We start from the raw sequence: 19,581 nt of genomic DNA on the forward strand, positions 1-19,581 counted from the left end.
TTCCTGTACCCAAGAAAGCGAAAGTAACTCAACTAAATGACTATCGCCCTGTAGCACTCACTTCGGTCATCATGAAGTGCTTTGAGAGGCTAGTTAAGGATCATATCACTTCCACCTTACCCAACATTCTAGACCCTCTGCAATTTGCATACTGCCCCAACAGATCCTCAGATGACGCAATCGCCATCGCACTGCACTCTGCAATATCTGGACAAGAGGAATACCTATGTAAGAATATTGTTCATCAACTACAGCTCAGCCTTCAACACCATAGTGCCCTCCAAGCTCATCACTAAGCTCAGGACCCTGGGTCTGAACCCCTCCCTGTGCAACTGGGTCCTGGACTTCCTGACGGGCCGACCCCAGGTGGTGAATATAGGCAACAACCCCTCCGCCACACTGATCCTCAACACGGGGGCACCACAGGAGTGTGTGCTCAGCCCCCTCCTGTACTCCCTGTTCAACCATGACTGCGTGGCCACACACTTCTCCAACTCAATCATCAAGTTTGCTGATGACATAACAGTGGTAGGCCTGATTACCAACATTGATGAGACAGCCTACTGGGAGGAGGTGAGAGCCTGACGGAGTGGTACCAGGAAGATAACCTCTCCCTCAACGTCAACAAAATGAAGGAGCTGATCGTGGACTACAGGAGACAGCAGAGAGAGCACACACCCATCCACATCAACGGGGCTGCAGTGTATAGGGTCAAAAGCTTCAAGTTCATCTGCGTGCACATCACTGAGGACCTGAAATGGTCCCTTCACACCGACGGCGTGGTGAAGAAGGCGCAACAGCACCTCCTCAACTTCAGGAGGCAGAAGAAATCCGTCTTGGCCCCTAAGACCCTCACAAACTTCAACAGATTCTATCGAGCTGTATCACTGCTGCCCGCAACCACAGGGATCTCCAGAGGGTACTGCCTGCCCTCCAGGACATCTACAGCACCCGGTGCCACAGGAAGGCCAAGATCATCAAGGACCTTACACTGGTCTGAAAACAAGCCAATTTGGGTTATTTGGTAACCCAGTGCTGGTTAAATAATGTTGGGTTATTTTGACCCAGCCAGTTGGGTTGCGTGAATAACCCAACATGTTGTGCTGTTGGGATTACCCGAACCCGTATTTTGTACTCTCATTCTGGGTTGACCTAGCAGCTGGGTCTTTTTTAATGTAATCCTTAGGCTATTTTCAGGAGGCGTGATTTATTGGGGGCGTGGCTTTCAGCTAGCTCTTATTGGCCACCCATGAGAGTAATGAGAGTGTCATTCCTGTTCATCAGGTTAAGTTTACATACTGCAAATGTAATTTTGTTCTATAATATTTTGATTATTTATTACATATTATAATATATGTATAATTATTGCCTCCTAATAATGGGATTTACATAGGCTTTTAAGGAGCTATCACACTTCTGTAAGTGTCATTGAAGCTACAAAAATGTCAATGTTCAATGTTCTTAACATGTGATAACTATGCAACAGAACAGATGAACAGGAATTACATTTACTCTAATGGGTGGCTAAAAAGAACTAGCTGAATGCCATGCCCCTACTAAACTATGCCTCCAGTCTTCTGATCTGACCCGCTGGGTCATATCTCAATAACACAGCAGTTTTGAAAGAAAATAACCCAACCAAGTTACCCAATGCCTGCAACCCAGCAGTTGGGTCAACCAAACAACCCAGCAGTTGGGTCAACCAAACAACCCAGCAGTTGGGTCAACCAAACAACCCAGCATTTTTTTGTGTGTAGCCACTCGAGCCATGGCCTGTTCACCCCGCAAACATCTGGAAGGCGGAGGCAGTACAGGTGAATCAAAGCTGGGAACGAGAGACTGATAAACAGCTTCTATCCCCAGGCCATCAGACTGTTAAACAATCACCACTAGCCGGCCTCTGCCCAATTCACATTTACATAAGTATTCAGACCCTTTACTCAGCACTTTGTTGAAGCCCCTTTGGCAGTGATTACAGCCTTGAGCCTTCGTGGGTCCTGTGTAGCTCAGTTGGTAGAGCATGGCGCTTGCAACGCCAGGGTTGTGGGTTCGATTCCCACGGGGGGCCAGTATGAAAATGTATGCACTTACTAACTGTAAGTCGCTCTGGATAAGAGCGTCTGCTAAATGACTAAAAATGTAAAATGTAGGTTTGACGCTACAATCTTGGCACACCTGTATTTGGAGTGTTTCTCCCATTCTTCTCTGTCAGGTTGGATGGGGAGCGTCACTGCACAGCTATTTTCAGGTCTCTCCAGAGATGTTCGATCGGGTTCAAGTCCGGGCTCTGGTTGGGCCACTCAAGGACATTCAGAGACTTGTCCCGAAGCCACTCCTGCATTGTCTTGGCTGTGTGCTTAGGGTCGTTGTCCTGTTGGAAGGTGAATCTTCACCCCAGTCTGAGGTCCTGAGCGCTCTGAGGTAGATTTACATCAAGGATCTCTCTGTACTTTGCTCATCTTTCCCTCGATCCTGACTAGTTTCCCAGTTCCTGCCGATGAAAAACATGACGGACGACTGTGTGATCTTGATCTCCGTAGCCGATGTGAGCAAGACCGTTAAACAGGTCAACATTCACAAGGCCGCGGGGCTAGACAGATTACCAGGACATGTACTCAGAGCATGCGCGGACCAACTGGCAAGTGTCTACACTGACATTTTCAACCTCACCCTGACCGAGTCTGTAATACCTACATGTTTCAAGCAGACCACCATAATCCCTGTGCCCAAGAAAGCGAAGGTAACCTGCCTAAATGACTACCGCCCCGTAGCACTCACGTCGGTAGCAATGAAGTGCTTTGAAAGGCTGGTCATGGCTCACATCAACACCATCATCCCGGAAACCCTAGACCCACTCCAATTTGCATACCGCCCCAACAGATCCACAGATGACGCAATCTCAATCGCACTCCACACTGCACTTTCCCACCTGGACAAAAGGAACACCTATGTGAGAATGCTGTTAATTGACTACAACACCATAGTGCCCACAAAGCTCATCACTAAGCTAAGGACCCTGGGACTGGATCCTGGACTTCCTGACGGGCCGGCCCCAGATGGTAAAGGGTAGGCAACAACACATCTGCCACGCTGATCCTCAACACGGGGGCCCCTCGGGGCTGTAGTGGAGCGGGTCGAGAGTTTCAAGTTCCTTGATGTCCACATCACCAACAAACTATCATGGTACAAACACACCAAGAAAGTCGTGAAGAGGGCACAACAACGCCTTTTGCCCCTCAGGAGACTGAAAATATTTGGTATGGGTCCCCAGATCCTCAAAAAGTTATACAGCTGCACTATCGAGAGCATCCTGACCAGTTGGCATCACCGTCTGGTATGGCAACTGCTCGGCATCCGACCGTAAGGAGCTACAGCGGGTGGTGCGTACAGCCCAGTACATCACTGGGGCCAAGCTTCCTGCCGTCCAGGACCTATATACTAGGCAGTGTCAGAGGAAGGCCCAAAAAATTGTCCAAGACTCCAGTCACCCAAGTCATAGACTGTTCTCTCTGCTACCGCACAGCAAGCAGTACCGGAGCGCCAAGTCTAGTCCAAAAGGCCCCTTAACAGCTTCTACCCCCAAGCCATAAGACTGCTGAACATGCATGAAGATGGCATTTCTAGAGTGAGAAGGCCGGTCTGCAGGATGATAGGAGGTGGCCACAGCTGCAACTCTGTCCAAGTTAAGTGAACCGACTGTCTCGCAGTTCCAGTCTTCACTGCCGGCCACTCTGGCCTCCCGGCTACAACCACTAGTAGCTCTCCCCCTCTCAGGTCCCGCTGGCCCCTTGTCCACTGCTACAGCAGTGGCTCACCCTCACTCTCTGCCAGTGACGACCTCTCCCCACCTCAGGCCCCGCCGGCGCATGACTGTTCCTCCCACAGTGACACACCCTCCCTCTCCACCAGTGACAAACTCCATCTTCGCCTCTGGTCCCACTCGTCCTGTGACCGCCACTGTTGCAGTGCCTCACCTTCTCTGCCAGCGACGACTGCTCAGCCAGCTGTGGCTTTGCCCCTATTCCTCACAGCTGTGACCTCTCAGTTCAGTGAGCCGATTGCCTCGATGTTCCAGTTTTCACTGTTGGCTGCAGCCCAGCCCTGCCCTCCGGCTCACAATTCCCTCTTGACGGCAGACCTGGCTCTTCCTCCACCCAACACCCTCCACTTCAATTCGCATCCAGTCTCTTCCTCACTTCGCCAGTAGACAAGGTCCCGCTTGCCACGTGACCGCGGCAGCGGCTCACCCCCTCTCTCTGCAAGTGAGGACCTCTCCCCACCTCAGGTCCGTCTAGCCCCGTGAACGCTGCTCCAGCAACGGCTCACCCACTCTCTGCCGACCTCTCCCCACTTCAGGTCCCCCCGGCCCCTTCCTTGGCCTTCTTGTACTACAGAGACGTCATTTGCTCAGCTCACCCTTCTCGCCGCTAGGAGTTGGATGACTACCACACCATTGTTATGGATCTGACCATTTATTTTGGTGGCGCAACAATCTACGAATGCTACTGCCACCAGGCTCCTGCAGTGATATGTCAGCACATACTGGGGCACTCTTGACAGCTCTACGGGCGCCTTCTCTTCACCGCTGGTCCCATGACTGCCACCCCCGCAGTGCCTCACCTTCCATCCCTACCAGCCATGAACTCCCACATCTCAGCTAGTTACGTTCCAACTGATCTTGCAGCGGTTCGGCCCCTGGTTTTACCAGCTGAGACCCTCTACTAGATGTGAACCAACTGCCTCTGTTCAAGTATTCAGATGCCGACCTCCGCCCACCCTTGTCACCAGCCAATCACCATTGACATCCTGTCTGCCTGCATCCAGATGCTGAGATTAGGTTACGTCTCTCTACGCTGGGATTTATGTTTCTTTTGCATTTTTCGCTGCCTGCGACGTTCCGAATTTACATCCTAATTTTCTACCTACAGAAATTCTCAGTATGTTAGACATCGTCCTCCACAATAAACCGATCAGTTTGGCAGAACCACAACAGTCTACCTGTTCCGGCTAACATCTACCCTCAGCCCTTACCAACCACTCACCTACTTCCAACAGCTCAGACAATCTCAACATGCCTCTCCATCCAATCCACTGTTCATCACTAAATCTGGTTCCATTCCCATCTGAGACAAATACTATGACTGTATGGCTATCCTGCTGATCAATTCTCAGGACTCTCCTTCCACATCGGAGCTGCATCCATGGCATCTCGACACAGCATCCCAGACCATACCATACAACTCCTCACACACTGGTCCTCTCAAGCCTATCATTCCTACATCCGCTCTGACGTCAACATCAGGAGAGCACACAACATGCTCATCTCTCAGAACCCACATTAACTCTAGCACTGTTTTCTAGTCCCTGCCTCCTTTTACGGACACCAACTACCTCACGCACTGACTCCTACCCAACCAGCCAAAAGAGGGTTGGCCTCCTAGCTGTGCCTGGTTCCTCTCAAGGTTTTCTTCCTTCAAGAGTTTATTTCCCTTGCCACAGTCGCTTCTGCTTGCTCTCCTGGGGTCTAAGGTTGGGTCACTCCGTGGGCATCTCGTCCATACGCTGTCCTACCTCAACTATATTGCCAACCATTCAGCACCTGCAGTCCAGAACAACTCACTTCCTGTCCAGGGTCAGACTAATTTGGAGTTCTCTTTTTGGGGATTGCCATCACCACAGCAGCCTAACTACCATGGCCTGATGTCTACAAGCCAAACTCTACAGCCTTCATCTGCAGCCTTCGGCTTCATCCGTCATGTTCTCATTCCCCTCCTGAATCCTTCTCACAGCCATTCAATTCCCTCAAAAAATATATTAAACCCATTTCAATGTCTGGTCCTTAAACTTGGAATGAAAGGCTATTAAGGCCCAATGATGTTAAACAACATGGTTAGCTAACAGGAAAGGAGAAAAACATGTAACATCCACACATGGTCTCACTGACTTACATGTGGTCAAATGAGCTGGAACATCCCCTTGTCAGGTGAAATAGAGTTCAGTATGGCTGCTCTTCCTGCCACAACAGAGGAATAGTATACCTAGAGAAAGTTCCAGGTAGAAGTTGCCCTATAGGATCAGCTTTACCCCCGCCCCCCCACTAAACGCTAACCTTAACAGGAGAGGAGGCATGCAGAGGAGAGGTGGAGAGGAGGAAGGAGGAAGAGAGGAGAGGAGAGTTAGGGCTCTATTCAATCTGTATTGCTGAAGCGGTACCAATTGTGTGATACAAAATGTAAAGGTAATTTCCGATTGCGCCGACATGAATGCAGTCTCCACTAATGCGGGAACATTGTCTTTAAATTTAAATCACGCTGTAACGCTGAACTTCCTTTATACGGATTGAATAGAGCCCTTAAGCGAGTCAGAGAAAGTCAGAGAGTCAGAGGCAAAGAGAATCAGAGAGCGGCAGAGGGAGGCCTAGAGGTTCTGATCATACCTTGAGGCTGGAGCAGGAGGAGTGTTGCTCCCTCGTAGAGGAGCTGCCTCTGTTCTCTGTCGTCCCTCTCTCCTTGGCCTCCGGCTCCATCCTACACAGATAGCTCTCGTTTTCCTTGGGCAAAGTTCCCCTAATGAAATTTCTTGGCATTGATGCATGCAACCCTGCAAATAGATAATTCAAGCATGTGACCCAGATCTCTTCCTATCCAGAAAATAAGTGTGTTTGCAGCAGCATTGCTCCAGTCCGAAGGCTAGGAAGGCCAACGGATTTAATTCTATTTTAAGAGTTTTTAGGACTGTAGTCCACGGGCAATAAATAAATAAAACAGTATTTTATTAGAAAACTAACTCTTAAAAACAAATGGTTTTAGTAGCATATCATAGATTAAGACTATAGATTGAGATTTGACACACTTGAATGAAAATCAAAGGGGAGATGCCACTCAGACTGCCCAAGTCCTAGAATCTTGCTCCTACTTCCAGGAATGTATTGATTAATCATTAATTCAACCAAAGAACCTTAGACATGAGAGAACTATGTGATCTAGACGCAACCTCTCCAGAGCACCTACCCACCTCTCTCTCTCTCTCTCTCTCTCTCTCTCTCTCTCTCTCTCTCTCTCTCTCTCTCTCTCTCTCTCTCTCTCTCTCTCTCTCTCTCTCTCTCTCTCTCTCTCTCTCTCTCTCTCTCTCTCTCTCTCTCTCTCTCTCTCTCTCTCTCTCTCTCTCTCTCTCTCTCTCTCTCGCACATGCAGACACACACACTCTCTCATCCCTCTCCCCCTCTTTCTCTCTCTCGCACTCTCCCCTCCTTCTCCCCCTTCCGTCTCTCAGGGAGCCTCCAACCTTATGAATAGTAAATAGCTTCCACTCAAATCATCCAATCCAGATAGAAATATACTGTAGCTGCAAGCAGCCATGCTGGAGTTCAAGCTTTGGCCCCACAGGGCCACCAAAAGGACAAATTGGACACATCGCTCTTGGATGAGCTACATTATGTAGAGTGCCAGTCAAAAGTTTGGACACACCTACTCATTCCAGGGTAGAATAATAGTGAAAACATCAAAACTATGAAATAACACATATGGAATCATGTAGTAACCAAAAAAGTGTTAAACAAATCAAAATATATTTTATATTTGAGATTCTTCAAATAGCCACCCTTTGCCTTGATGACAGCTTTGCACACTCTTGGCATTCTCTCAAGCAGCTTCATGAGGTAGTCACCTGGAATGCATTTCAATTAACAGGTGTGCCTGGAATTGATTTCCTTCATAATACGTTTGAGCCAATCAGTAGTGTTGTGACAAGGTAGGGGTGGTATACAGAAGATAGCCCTATTTGGTCAAAGACCAAGTCCATATTATGGCAAGAACAGCTTACTTTAAGACCTGAAGGTCAGTCAATACGGAAACTTTCAAGAACTTTGAAAGTTTCTTCAAGTGCAGTCGCAAAAACCATCAAGCGCTATGATGAAACTGGCTCTCATGAGGACCGCCACAGGAAAAGAAGACCCAGAGTTAGCTCTACTGCAGAGGATAAATTCATTAGAGTTAACTGCACCTCAGATTGCAGCCCAAATAAATGCTTCAGAGTTCAAGTAACAGACACATTTCAACATCAACTGTTCAGAGGAGACTGTGTGAATCAGGCCTTCATGGTCAAATTTCTGCAAAGAAAACACTACTAAAGGACACCAATAATAAGAAGAGACGTGCTTGGGCCAAGAAACATGAGCAATGGACATTAGACTGGTGGAAATCTGTCCTTTGGTCTGATGAGTCCAAATTTGAGATTTTTGGTTCCAACTGCCGTGTCTTTGTGAGACACAGAGTAGGTGAACAGATGATCTCCGCATGTGTGGTTCCCACCGTGAAGCATGGAGGAAGAGGTGTGATGGTGCTTTGTTGGTGACACTGTCTGTGATTTATTTAGAATTCAAGGCACACTTAACCAGCATGGCACGATATGCCATCCCATCTGGTTTGCGCTTAGTGGGACTATCATTTGTTTTTCAACAGGACAATCACCCAAAACACACCTCCAGGCTGTGTAAGGGCTATTTGACCAAGGAGAGTGATGGAGTGCTGCATCAGATGACCTGGTCTCCACAATCACCCGACCTCAACCCAATTGAGATGGTTTGGGATGAGTCGGACCGCAGGATGAAGGAAAAGCAGCCAACAAGTGCTCAGCATATTGGAGAACTCCATTAAGACTGTTGGAAAAGCATTCCTCATGAAGCTGGTTGAGAGAATGCCAAGAGTGTGCAGCGTTGTCATCAAGGCAAAGGGTGGCTACTTTGAAGAATCTAAAATTGAAAATATATTTTGATTTGTTTAACACTTTTTTGGTTACTACATGATTCCATATGTGTTATTTCATAGTTTTGATGTCTTCGCTAGTCTTCTTTCCACAAGAATGGACATGGCAACGACTTTGTGTGCATTTGCTCACAGCAAATTGGCCAGTGTTACACAGTGTTGATTTTTCAGTGTAGCATTTCTAGTGTTGATTCAGGAGTTCAATTAAATCTGTAAGAGTGTTATTTTACAGTGGTGTAAAATAACCCAACTGTTGGTGTTAATAACCAGTGTTGAGTGTGAGAGTGTGACTGTGTCAGTTTTACTCTGTGGAGAGAAAAACATTCCCATCATTATCAGATTTCCCAGCATGCTCTACTGCAGGTAGACCGTTTTAGGATTGTTTTTAGTATTTCTGTTTTTGCATGTACATTGACTGATTGATTGATTAATCTTATGCTACACAAAGATAACATATTTTCTAAACTAATCCAATCAGTTAGTTAGATGATTGCACCCGTTACTGAAATGGTTGTTCTAGTTTCAGTGGTTTAGGTAGTCTCTTCACAATGTCCCTAACCCTGATAGTCATTCTGAATGCAGGTTGTGGGAGAATAAAAACCTAACTCATCCTACACATCGCTTTGCAAGCCAGCATAATGTTATTTTCAGCCCTGATGTTGTCTGTAAACCAGGAGGTTCCTAACACCCTCTGTGTTAGGTAAAAACTTGGCCATCAAAGTAAGGCCTTATGATATATTTTATATATTGTCCTTAGGAGATTAATTGAACAATAACATCCACTTGGACTGATAATGAACGAATTCAACAACCATGTCAGTAACTACGTTTCCATCCACATTTTTCTGTGAGTAAAGTCATACCGTATAAACATTTTTTCAAGACAGCTGTGATGGAAACAGGAAGTTTTTGTTTTTTTATGCCGACAGATCATTTCTTTGTTCGACATGTTGGGATCTTTTTGTGTCAGAAAATTAATTGTGCGGGAAATGGTTCTTTGAATCAGCTGTGTAGTGCTAGGGCAACAACCAAAACGTGCATCAGTGGGGGGCCCCAGGACAGAGTTAGGGAAACACTGACGTAGACTAGCCTACCCGCACTGTATCTGTGAGCTATTAGCTAGAGTGCATGTGCCAAGACACAGGCACATTTGCTATTTAACGCAACAGTTTTCAGTAGAATTGAAAATGCGATTGAAACACATTGAACTTCAGATTTACATGAAATCTTAAGCCAAAAAATGAATTTTGTGTGCACTATGTCATCATGCAGTGATTTTTATCCACAACAAGTTTGTTTGCTGGAAACACACCATTGGTAGGAAAATGTGCATAATTTCTTTATGCGTTTTTTTGAATATTTGCATGCAAATCTGTCGCCAATTGGATGGAAACCTAGCTACTGTCACTAACAAATACAGTAATGGGTGGTAACTCTACAATTCACTCGAAAAGGCAAGGCACACTGGAATATTATATTGTAGGCGTGGTTTAGTAGGGGTGTGGCTTTCAATTATTTGGTTTTGGTCACCTGTGAGTGGAAGTGTTGTACCAGTTTAAGTTGTCTATGGTTATGTTAATTAAAGTTTGAGCATGTCCAATGCCAGTCCTGAAGTGTTTGTAAATGCTTACATAAGCGCATTTGGCATTACTGATTTATAAATATTATTATAATGTCCTTAATCCAAAATGAGTGATCTTGTCAAGAGGTACGGACTTCTTTGTGTAACTGTTAAAAATACTGTGTAACGTAACACCATTGATGCAAACTATATACACTTCCTACAGTTAAAAAACATATTGAAGTGAAATGCATTACACTAACAATGTTAATTCCCTAACTGAGAAAGTGTAACAACACATCCGCTTTTTAACACTGTAAAGTTTGGACCTGTATAGACATTTACCAATGTCAGTGTTGATTTAACACTGGAGAATTTGCTGTGCTGTAATGTCACGGCAGCTCTTTCCATTAGTCTTCCGAACGCATCATTTAGAAATCTCAGCAACAACTGTACCGGTTATGTAACAGGCTCGTAACAACGATTTTACAAACTGAAAATTTGCGATAACAGAATAGTTTAAAGAGCAATTAGGAAAGAAAGGGTGAAGAGAGAGAGAGAGAGAGAGAGAGAGAGAGAGAGAGAGAGAGAGAGAGAGAGAGAGAGAGAGAGAGAGAGAGAGAGAGAGAGAGAGAGAGAGAGAGAGAGAGAGAGAGAGAGAGAGAGAGAGAGAGTAAACAAAGTTATTTAAACAAAGTTATGCCCAAACATAAAGCGGTCCCCCTATAAGCTACACTATAAAAGGGTTTCCATGAATTTGACAGTTTCTTACAGGCAACTCGGTGGCAAGTAAAATTCTGTATTTCATATTACAGTACACATACTGTAATATAAATACAGTATCAGAACAAGTACTGTGTGATGACACACAGTACAATACCATAAAATTGTCTGTATTATACTGTAAAAAAGTAAATGCTACCGTAATCAGAATGAATGAATGGATGAATGAAGAAAATTCATTGAGCGGAGGGGTTTGTATTTTACTGTAATTACAAGGGATTGGTGCAAGCAGGTTGGCTGTTTGATAAAGTGTTTACACATTACAACATATGAATGAATATATGGTTTTTAATATCACTTGCACTTCTAGAGGCCTTAACAAAGGCCTCCAAACTGGCAGCAACTACACTACAAAACAGACCAAAAGGACATGGAAAAATGCTCAACCATTTATGGTTTAAGACTTGCTGGCACTCCAATCTGTCCCTTATACAGTGCCTTCAGAAAGTATTCACACCCCTTGACTTTTTCCACATTTTACTGTGTTACTGACTGAATTTAAAATAGATTCAATTTAGATTTTATGTCACTGGCCTACACACAATAAATGAAATCAAATTGTATTTGTCAAATGCGGCGAATACAACAGGTGTAGACATTAGCGTGAAATGCTTAGTTACAAGCCCTTAACCAACAAAGCAAGTAAGAAACATTTGCTAAATAAACTAAAAGAAAAATAGTAACACAATAAAATAACAATAGCAAGGCTATATAAAAGGAGTACTGGTACCGAGTCAATGTGCAAGGGTATGGGTTAGTCCAGCTAATTGAGGTAATATGTACATGTAGGTGGGGGTAAAATGACTATGCACAGTGTGTGTGTGTGTGTGTGTGTGTGGCGTCAATATGCATGTGTGTGTGTGTGTTTGTCCATGTGTGTGTGTGTGTGTGTGTGTGTGTGTTGGAGTGTAGTATGTGTGAGTGAGTGGTTAGAGTCCAGTGAGTGTACATTGAGCCTGTGCAAGAGAGTCAGTGCAAAAAATCAGAATAAATCAGAATAAAATAAGAGGGTCAATGCAAATAGTCCGGGTAGCCATTTGATTAACTGTTCATTAGTCTTATGGCTTCGGGGTAGAAGCTGTAAGGGAGCCTTTTGGTCCCAGACTTGGCGCTCCTGTATTGCTTGCCGTGCAGTAGCAGAGAGAACAGTTTATGACTTGGGTGGCTGGAGTCTTTGACCATTTTTAGGGCCTTCCTCTGACACCACCTGGTATAGAGGTCCTGGATGGCAGGAAGCTCGGCCCGGTGACGTACTGGGCCGTACACACTACCTTCTGTAGTGCCTTGCGGTTGGATGCCGAGCAGTTGCCATACCAAGCGGTGATGCAACCAGTCAGGATGCTCTCGATGGTGCAGCTGTATAACATTTTGAGGATCTGAGGTCCCATGCCAAATCTTTTCAGCCTCCTGAGGGGGAATATGTATTGTTGTGCCCTCTTCACGACTGTCTTGGTTTGTTTGGACCATGATAGGTCCTTAGTGATGTGGACACCAAGGAACTTGAAGCTCTCGACCCACCACACTACAGCCCTGTCGATGTGAATGGGTGCGTGCTCGGTCCTCCTTTTCCTTTAGTCCACAATCAGCTCCTTTGTCTTGCTCACGTTGAGGGAAAGGTTGTTGTCCTGGTCTCTGACCTCCTCCCTATAGGCTGTCTCATCGTTGTTGGTGATCAGGCCTACCACCGTTGTGTCGTCGGCAAACTTAATGATGGTGTTGGAGTCATGCGTGAACAGGGAGTACAGGATAGGTTTGGGCTGTTTACCAGCTATACCATATACTGGGGTATTTGGAAAAAGCCAAGGGATGATTTTTATATTCTGTCAATACCGTTGAAACTATATCTTTGAAGTGTTTTAATAAATCGGAATATTTGTAGCTACTTTTTAAGTGAACACCTGCAGTCAACTTGTGCAATATGTTAGGAGATAAAAAACATTGCGTTCTTCAATTCACCTGTCACATTATTATGAAGCTTACAGTAGTCCCCAGTCACGTGTCACGTGGTGTTTGTTTACAAGCACACAAGGAGGAGAGCCTGGAGCCTTGTGATTCACTCACTGTTGTGCAGCATGCGCCAGGTGATCTAATAATCTCAACTAAATGTTTGCCAGCAAGATATCGTAGAAATAGGGTTTGTTCCAAAGTTGGCTAGCTTGCTAACTACTTCTAGACACAAATGAGAGAACACCTCACTCTGACCATTTTACTTGTCCTAGCAGAGCTGGTTAGGCTGCTTTCATGTTATCTAAAGCGTTAATGACTGTAACTGTGCTGCTGGCAACAATTGAATTATGTTTTTTTTGCTGACGTTTACTGACACTGGTCATATCCAACGGGTGGTGCGCGTCAGTTATTCTGTCACACTCAGATGAGAGTGCTCTGAAATTGGAGTAGACAGCCAGAGTGAATTTACGAACGCACCCTAAGTTAACTGTCTAAAATGTGCTAAATGCTCTGCAATTATGCATTTGGTTTGCTAATTTTGTAGCTACTTAGCTATCTAGCTAAGTTGTTAGCTTTTTCCAAAATCAAGCATTCACTTGGTAACAGCAGAGAATCCCCTCCTGGATAAGAGCCTTGCTGGCTAATATTTAGTTTTGTGCGTGCAGCAAACTGTGAGTAGCATTTTTGAATTACTTGTATACTTTTGGTCAGAAACTGTACAAAATGTTCGCAATGCGCTCGTTAGCATATAGTTAGCATTCTCTATGGCATTTTACATGTACTTGTTAGCATTACTAACCTTCAGATTACAGAGTATCAGTGGGGTTTGAAAACAACGCCCCTTGTGTTCAGTGCCAGTATTACCAAATATCCCGGTATGGCACACGGTCGGTATAAAAGGTATGATAATCTGGATACCGCCCAAGCTTAGACTAATGCCGCATTCAAAACAACTGGGAGCTTGGAACTCGGAAATCTCCGACTTCTGACTTCAGTGCATTCAAAACTACTGGGAACTCTGAAAAAAACTAGCTCCGACTGGGAAAAATCTATTTGAACGGTCATCCAACTTTGAATTCCAACTTGGGACTCTTTCTAGAGCTCCGACTTTCGACCTGAAGATCACTGACGTCATGATTTGAGCTCGTTCCCAGTTGTTTTGAACGCGGCATAAGCACGCACCCCTGAGGGGCCCCTGTGTTGAGGGTCAGCGTGGCAGATGTGTTGTTGCCTACCCTCACCACCTGGGGGTGGCCGTCAGGAAGTGTTTCCCAAACTCGGTCTTCGGGACCCCAAGGGGTGCACGTTTTGATTTTTGCCCTAACACTACACAGCTGATTCCAATGATCAAAGCTTGATTATTAGTTGATTATTTGAATCAGCTGTGTAGTGCTAGGGCAAAAACCAAAACTTGCACCCCTTGGGATCCCGAGGACCGAGTTTGGGAAATCCTGTCTTACTCACATCGGCTACGGCGAGCGTGATCACAAAGTCGTCTGGAACAGCTGGTGCTCATGCATGGTTCCGTGTTGCTTGCCTCAAAGAGAGCATAGAAGGCATTTAGCTCGTCTGGTAGGCTCGTGTCACTGGGCAGCTCACGGCTGGGTTTTCCTTTGTAATCTGTGATAGTTTGCAAGCTTTGCCACATCCGACGAGCGTCAGAGCCAGTGTAGTAGGATTCGATCTTAGTCCTGTATTGATGCTTTGCCTGCTTGATGCATCAGAGCGCGTAAAGATATTTCTTATAAGCATCCGGATTAGTGTCCCGCTCCTTGAAAGCGGCAGCTCTAGCCTTTGGCTCAGTGCGGATGTCGTCGATGCACTTTTTAATGAAGCCGGTGACTGATGTGGTATACTCCTCAATGCCATCGGATGAATTGCGGAACATATTCCAGTCTGTGCTAGTGAAACATTCCTGTAGCTTAGCATCCGCTTCATCGGACCACTTCCGTATTGAGCACATCACTGGTACTTCCTGTTTGAGTTTTTGCTCATAAGCAGGAATCAGGAGGATAAAGTTATGGTCAGATTTGCCAAATGCAGGGCGACGGAGAGCTTTGTACACGTCTCTGTGTGTGGAGTAAAGGTGATATAGAGTTTTTTTCCCTCTAGTTGCACATGTGACATGCTGGTAGAAATTAGGTAAAACCAATTTCAGTTAAAGTCCCCGGCCACTAGAAGCGCCACCTCTGGATAAGCATTTTCTTGTTTGCTTATGGCCTTATACAGCTCGTTAAGTGCGGTCTTAGTGCCAGCATCGGTTTGTGGTGGTAAATAGACAGCTACAAATAATATAGATGAAAAGTCTCTTGGTAAATAGTGTGGTCTACAGTTTATCATGAGGTACTCTAACTCAGGAGAATATTAGAGATTGCGCACCAGCTGTTGTTGACAAAAAGACACACACCATCCCCCGTGATCTTACCGGAGGCTGCTATTCTGTTTTGCCGATGCACGGAAAACCCAGCTAACTGTATATTATCCATGATATTACAGTTTTTAATGTCCCGTTGATAGGATAGTCTCCAATGGAGCTCATCCAGTTTATTCTCCAGTGATTGCACGTTCGCCAGTAGAACAGAGGTAAAGGCGGATTATCCACTCGCCGACACAGTCAGCTCTTTGACCTCTGTAACAGCATCTCCTCTTCATACGATTGACAGGGATTTGGGCCTGGTCCGGGAAGAGCAGTATATCATTCGCATCAGACTCATTAAAGAAAAATCCTAGTCCAGTTTGAGGTGAGTAATCACTGTTCTGATGTCCAAAACCTATTTTCGGTCATAGGAAACGATGGCGGAAACATGATATACCAAAAAAGTTAAAAACGGCAAAAAAAACACAAAATAGTACAATTGGTCAGGAGCCCATAAAATGGCGGCCATCCCCTAACTGATACCAGTTTTGACTTAAAGTGGCTTGAAAATATATGGCAAGACTTGAAAATGGCTGTCTAGCAATGATCAACAACTTGACAGAGCTTGAAAATAAAAAAAATGCAAATATTGTACAATCCAGGTGTGCAAAGCTCTTAGAGATTTACCCAGTAAGACTCACAGCTGTAATTGCTGCCAAAGGTGATTCTAACATGTATTGAATACTGTAATTAAATTTTATTTAAAAAATTCCACTTTGAAATTACACAGTATTTTGTGTAGATCGTTGACAAAAAAACTGACAATTAAATCAATTTTAATCCCACCTTGTAACACAACAAAATGTGGAAAAAGTCAAAGGGTGTGAATACTTTCTGAAGGCACTGTACATTTTGAATTGATGGTGCACTTTAAACATATAGGAGTTAAATTGTCACAGCATTCTTACTGAGGGGAGCAACAAATATAGCCTCTTACAAAGCACACCACAAAATATGTTAATGAGCCAAACGCTCTAACCACTAGGCTACCTGCTGCCCTATATATGGTACAGCACTGTATAATGTTGGGTGGAATTACAGTACCATTCGAAATACAGCAATTTTCCCACAATGCACCATCATTTACAGTATGCAGCACAGTTAAACATTTCAGAGTTTTTTTTTTACTGTTGATAATACCGCAAATTACCTATAAATTACAGTTTTCTGTTACAGTGTAGGTAGGCAGGTTCCTCACTTAAATGTGAATCTGTGATAAGTAAAAAGCATAAATTACATGATTTGTGATGGTGTATGAGTCAAGGGTTTCCAAACTCGGAATTCAAACACACTCAGACTGCAAGTAGCCTAAATAAATAAACGCTAACAAAAATATAGTTGTCTTCCTGGTCGACCTATCTGACAGGTCTATTCCAGCTGTGATGCTCAGCATAAGTAAAGCGTCACTACAAAAGCTATCAAACACTTGTGTAGGAGAAAAAAATGTTGAGTCACTTACCAAGTCTACCATGAAACAATTGCCCTATATTTTCCAATGAGGTAATACAACAACCTATGACAAAAGCGCGTAGTATTCCCGGTGGCAGAGAGTTTGGACAGCGCAGAGTGCGCGGCAGATGTCTCGAGCTCAGGGAAAACGTCCCATATGGATGAAGAGCAGTAAAGACACCGGTTATTAAAGGTCATAGAATAAGGTATTTCTCCAAAGTTCTTCTTCCCGCCTCTTATCATACACCGTTCCAATTATCTAAATATTTGACCTCAATCAGATCGAGTTTTCATAACATTCTCGCTGAGAAGTTAAACAGTTTGGAACCTGAATCTGTTTGTGCAACCCCAACGCTGCTTGAAGAAATTAGCTCACGCACGTGATAACACTTGAGACAGAGAGGGAGAGAGGCAGAGCGCGCGGGATGGTGATATGTATCCTACTTCCAGAATTGATTCGCTCCAACGCAAAGCTTCTCGATGGACAAAAAGGTTAAGGACAATAAAACACTGTGCCGTGGTTATCTTGTTTTCAATTTGTTAACCGTTAAATTGAGTGAAAGAGGTAAAGTGATGGTAAAGTAGTTCATCTTCAAAGGGGCTGTTTATTAGTCCGTTGCGGTGTTGCGCATGATGCGTTCACACAAGTTTAAAACCAACACGTTCTAAAATAATCCTATCTCATGCCAGACTACTTGGCATGTGACGTCTGCAATATGTGTCTTAGATGCAAGTTTGATGTCAGTGAGAGAAACATTAAGGCAAACATATGTTATTGTGTGTAGAATTGTTACATAGAACTGTCATATAAGGCATAATACAACATAGCAATTATACTTATATAATGTAGCCTAGTCCATAATATAACACTCCCACTAATCACTCCCACCCGCACACACACACACACACACACACACACACACACACACACACACACACACACACACACACACACACACACACACACACACACACACACACACAGGGTTGGGTAGGTTAAATTCTAAATGTAATCCCTTACAGTGCCTTTTGGAAAGTATTCAGACCCCTTGACTTTTTCCACATTTTGTTAGGTTACAGCTTTATTCAAAAATTGATTAAATAGTTTTACCCCCTCATCAATCTACACACAATACCCCATAATGACAAAGCCAAAACTTTGTTTTTAAAATTTTTGCTAATTTACTAAAAAGTACATAAGTATTCAGACACTTTACTCAGTACTTTGTTGAAGCACCTTTGGTAGCGATTACAGTCTCAAATCTTCTTGGTTTTGACGCTACAAGCTTCCGTCTGGCCACCCTACCATAAAGGCCTGATTGGTGGAGTGCTGCAGAGATGATTGTCCTTCTGGAAGATTCTCCCATCTCCACAGAGGAACTCTAGAGCTCTGTCAGAGTCACCTCCCTGACCAAGGCCCTTCTCCCCAGATTGCTCAGTTTGGCCAGGTGGCCAGCTCTAGGAAGAGTCTTGGTGGTTCCAAACTTTGTCCATTTAAGAATGATGGAGGCCACTGTGTTCTTGGGGACCTTCAATGCTGCAGAATTTTTTTGGTACCCTTCCCCAGGTCTGTGCTTTGCCACAATCCTGTCTCGGCTCTCTACAGACAATTTCTTCAACCTCATGGCTTGGTTTTTGCTCTGACATGCACTGTCAACTGTGGGACCTTATATAGACAGGTGTGTGCCTTTCCAAATCATGTCCAATCAATTAAATTTACCACAGGTGGACTCCAATCAAGTTGTAGAAACATCTCAAGGATGATCAATAGAAACAGGATGCACCTGAGCTCAATTTCGAGTCTCATAGCAAAGGGTCTGAATACTTATGTAATTAAGGTTTTTCTGTTTTTTTATTTATTTCTAAAAACCTGTTTTCGCTTTGTCATTATGGGGTATTGTGTGTAGATTGCTGAGATTTTTATTTATTTAATCCATTTTAGAATAATGCTGTAACGTAACAAAATGTGGAAAAAGTAAGTGGGTCTAAATACTTTCCAAAGGCACTGTATATTAGCATTTTCACGCTTCATGTTCAAATCATCATCAAAGTATCTAAAAATTGATTGTGTAACTCAATGATGTTACTTATAGATGATTTGGAAATGAAACACAAAAATGATAATAAAGGTATCATTGACTTGCATTGGACTTGTGCCACAAATACTAAAAAGTTAGCATTTGAAAAAAAGTGGCCAGACAAAACCAAAGCATGGGTTGCTGTCATACCTTGTCCATAGACTGCTTACAGGGTAAGGAATCCAATATGTCATTTTGTAATTTGGGTGAATTAATACCGCAAAATTAACTGTATTATACTGTAAAAAAAAAAAAGTAGATGCTACCATAATCTGAAATAATTAATAGACATTTATTGACGGGAGAGGTTTATTTTTCACCGTATTTTACTGTAATTACTAGGGATTTGTGCAAGCAGGTTGGCTGCTAGGTATGGTGTTTACACATTACAGTATATTAATGAATATTTGGTGTTTTATATCACTTGCACTTCTAGAGGCCATAACAAAGGCTTCCAAACTGGCAGCTACTACAGGGCAAAACAGACCAAAAGGACATGGCAAAATGCTCAACCATTTAAGATGTAAGACTTGCTGCCACTCCAGTCTGTCCCCTATACAAATTGATGGGGCACTATAATCACAT

At 44.1% G+C, this 19,581-nt stretch overlaps 1 protein-coding gene across 2 annotated transcripts in view; it reads right to left on the reverse strand.

The window, feature by feature from the left end:
* Nucleotides 1-17,560, reverse strand: part of LOC121543649 (solute carrier organic anion transporter family member 1C1) — a 67,600-nt gene extending 50,040 nt beyond the window's left edge. For both annotated transcript variants that reach the window (XM_041853688.2, XM_041853687.2), the window contains exons 1-2: nucleotides 16,929-17,560; nucleotides 6,437-6,600 (exon numbers count right to left, since the gene is read on the reverse strand). In XM_041853688.2, coding sequence (XP_041709622.1) covers nucleotides 6,437-6,586 — 150 coding nt within the window. In that variant the 5' untranslated portion in view covers nucleotides 6,587-6,600; nucleotides 16,929-17,560. The remainder of the gene's footprint in view (nucleotides 1-6,436; nucleotides 6,601-16,928) is intronic.
* Between the last annotated feature and the right edge of the window lie 2,021 nt (nucleotides 17,561-19,581).

This window comes from Coregonus clupeaformis, chromosome 28 (genome assembly GCF_020615455.1).
Source record: "Coregonus clupeaformis isolate EN_2021a chromosome 28, ASM2061545v1, whole genome shotgun sequence".
In the NCBI taxonomy this organism is placed as follows: Eukaryota; Metazoa; Chordata; class Actinopteri; order Salmoniformes; family Salmonidae; genus Coregonus; species Coregonus clupeaformis.